This window comes from Galeopterus variegatus, unplaced genomic scaffold (assembly GCF_000696425.1).
Source record: "Galeopterus variegatus unplaced genomic scaffold, G_variegatus-3.0.2 Scaffold2496, whole genome shotgun sequence".
In the NCBI taxonomy this organism is placed as follows: Eukaryota; Metazoa; Chordata; class Mammalia; order Dermoptera; family Cynocephalidae; genus Galeopterus; species Galeopterus variegatus.
Window position 1 is genome coordinate 282,057 of NW_007728607.1, and position 3,213 is coordinate 285,269.

A 3,213-nucleotide genomic window follows, 5' to 3' on the forward strand; every position below is an offset into this window, starting at 1 on the left:
CTTAGACAGTAAGAGAAGGAGTCCAGGTCCTAGATCATCTGCATTTAAGCCCCTGATTAAAAATGGAGTCCTCACTTCTTTTGTGCCCAGGCCTGGACCTCTGAAGAGAAGCCTCCACTCCAGGAGTTCAGATCACAGCTTGGATGAAAAGCCCAGTTGCTCCTCCATGAGCTTCTTGCCCAGCATACACACAGGTGGCCCCCTCAGCTCTAAAAGAAGTGCTGTTACCAGCTCTTCCAGCTCTTCCAGAGATTTCTCAGAGCCTTGGAAGAGAAGTGTTCCCAGTGCATCACTCCAGACACGAGAGTGGCCAGTAAGAAAGAAAGAGAAAGGTTATCAGTCTTACTCTCAAGTCTCACTGGTATCAGACAATGAGTTCCCAGGAGAATCTGTAAGTTCTGGGCAGCAAAATCAGAAGATGTCACTGCTGCTGTCAAGACCTGAGAACCTGCTGTCCCTGACCTCCTCTACCCAGCTTGGTTTTGCAGTCCCTGATGAAGACCTGACCTTGGGGAACAAAACTGGGCTCCAGTTGATCAACAAAGCCAGAGAGGATACAACTGAGGCCACCACAAACCCTCTCCCTGAGACTTGGCCTGCCATTCAGCCTTCACCGTCTCTCACTCTGCCTTCTTCAGGGACAGCTCCGACCCAGGGCACAAATCCTCAGCTAGAAATCTTAGAGAAAATGCAGAAGTCTCCAGGTCTACTGGCCTCCCCACAGTCTACAGGAGAAGCAACGAGTGTGGCCCATTCACCTCCAAAGAGACCCAGACTGTCAACCCCACATGGGTGCTCACAGTTAGATCCCCTTCCAGGTACCTAAGAGACCCAGACTGTCAACCCCACATGGGTGCTCACAGTTAGATCCCCTTCCAGGTACCTCTACGGACTCAAAGCCTACAGCTACTTTCATCTTGCTGACCCCGACCCCTCCCACATCACCAGTCACTGACACCACCTGGCCACCTTCAACCTCTCAGGATGACAGGTCTGCCATGCCCCCAGACCCAGCTGCCATTAGTTCTGCAGCACCCACCACACAAAGTACTTTGTTTGGAATGATGAGTAGCCCAACCTCCCATCTTCTTTCATCTGTACCTCCTGCTGCAACTTCTGCTCACCTCATGTTAAAACCGATTTTGGGGCCCATGCACAACAATGAGGTTGGAGGTACCTTATATTCCAGAGTTTCCAGCACAGCTTCAGGATCTTCAAACTTTTCCATCTCCACAACTCCAGGCATCTTAATGTCCACCTTCAAGTCTATCTTTGGCAGCACAGAAACACTTAAAGCTATGCCCATAATAGCTCCTTTCTCCTCCAAGCAAACCTCTCCTCCATTTACTCCTGCTTCTACCCATGTCTTCCATGGCCTAGACAAGGCCACTCCTTTGGTTGTGTCCACTGCCCCAGCCAGCACATCCAAAGACTCTGCTTATAAGCCACCTTTGGACTTTGGTGTAGTGAATGTTACCAGTAACATGGGCAACACTTACTCTGTCCCTTCCACTTGTCACACTTTCTTGCTTGGGGATGCCCAGGCCTTTAAGGCTGGCTTCTCCCCAGCCACAGGCTTCATTTTCCCACAATCCCACCATCCTACCACTCCTTCTGTACACACAGTCACTGGCTTTAGCCAGGTTCTTCCTAGTGCTGTCCAGATATCCCCTTGCCGCAGCACTGCTAATTTCAGGGGTATGAGCAGCCCTCTGTCAGCCTCCGCCCTAGTACCCACAAGCTGGCCTGCATTATCACCCAGCATCTCCAACCTGACCCCAGCATTCACAATTCCCTTGGGGTCAAGCTCAAGGCCACCTTTCCCACTATCTTCAGGATCCACTTTCCAGCATACATTTGGGGTCACAAATGGGCAGAAGCAAGGGGCCCCCCAGTCAGCTCTCTCCCCAAGCTTCAGTAGTTCTGTCCTTTTTAAGAACTCAGCCATGGCATCCCCAACCTCAATGTCAACTCTAGCTCGGCCCGCCTTCAGCAGTACTACACAGCCAGCCTTTAGGGGTTTGACACCCTCAGCCTCCACCTTTCACACGCCTGCCAGCATACGGCGAGACTTTGGCAGCACTCCAGCAGGTTTTCCCTTTGGTCAAGCTAGCACAACTGGCCTTGGAGTTGTCACCCAGACCCAACGGAGTGGGGCTTGTGGCTCAGTGTTTGGCAGCACAGCCCCACGACCTTTTGCCTTTGGGGGATTAGTGACCCCTATGGACTGTGGGGAGTGTGGGATCAGCGTGACTGCCCCAGACAAGAGCTCCTCCTCTGGAGCTTTCAGCATTGGAGGAGTGCCAAGGGTGACCACTAGCACTGTGACCCCCTTTAGGAAAGGCTGGAGCCAGAACACCCAGGGCCTTCCCAACCAGAAGACACCTTTAGCCTTGGGGAGGGCCAGCATTTCTGCAAAAAAGCCTATATTTGGGGCCCCCTCCATGGCCCCGTTTGCTCAGAGACTCTTTGTCTCTAGACCAGTTAAGGCAGGCAGCACTCTTGGCTTTGGGATGACCTCTCCACCTGCCCACATCTCTGATGGGAGAGGACCTTTCAGATCATCAGCCCCTTCATTTTCCATTGGTGCAAAGTCAAAAACCCTAAAGATTAGGGAGCAAGGGCATTCCCGAAGGTATCATGCCCACCAGAAATAGCCAGTGTTCCCTGTCACCCACCCCCTGATTTGGACCTCAGTATTACTGTGAAGAGTTTCAGTCTCTTCCAATTCTCTAAAGCAAGTATACCCCAGATCTAAAGGTAGAGCTTTAAATGTTCACCCTATAGGTCCTAATCTACATCCTTGAAGAAGGTGGAGGACTAAGGTATCACCTACTAGTGAGGCATAATAAGGCTGAGTGGAACCCAACCCATCAGAATTGAACAGAACCTTCCTCTCCCTACCCACTCTGTGTCAGGTATGAAGCCAGTCAGGGCACCACCTTCTGCTTTTTCCCTGGGACAGCCAAGGCAGGAAGGCAGCAAGTATGACCTATGCCTTCTTGCATCTTTGGGAGGAGGAATAGATTCTCCCTAAATCTTAGTTTTCTTTTGTTTGGCTCTAAGAAATGGTTTCCTTTCTTTGGTCACCTAGGGATGCTAATTTCTCATTTCTCGCTACTTTGTTGCTCAGTGGGTTCTTGAAGGAGGTTTTGATGTAATTTGACCTTGAATCCAGCTTTTCCTTGAATATCAATGATCAACCCTAGCGGA

The 3,213-nt window shown here is 50.9% G+C and overlaps 1 protein-coding gene across 1 annotated transcript in view; it reads left to right on the plus strand.

Moving 5' to 3' along the window:
- POM121L2 (POM121 transmembrane nucleoporin-like 2) overlaps window positions 1-2,657 on the plus strand; it is a 4,065-nt gene extending 1,408 nt beyond the window's left edge. Inside the window, exons 2-3 of the mRNA XM_008581974.1 lie at window positions 27-818; window positions 880-2,657. Of these exons, the coding sequence (XP_008580196.1) occupies window positions 27-818; window positions 880-2,657 (2,570 nt within the window). The remainder of the gene's footprint in view (window positions 1-26; window positions 819-879) is intronic.
- The last annotated feature ends 556 nt before the right edge of the window (window positions 2,658-3,213 follow it).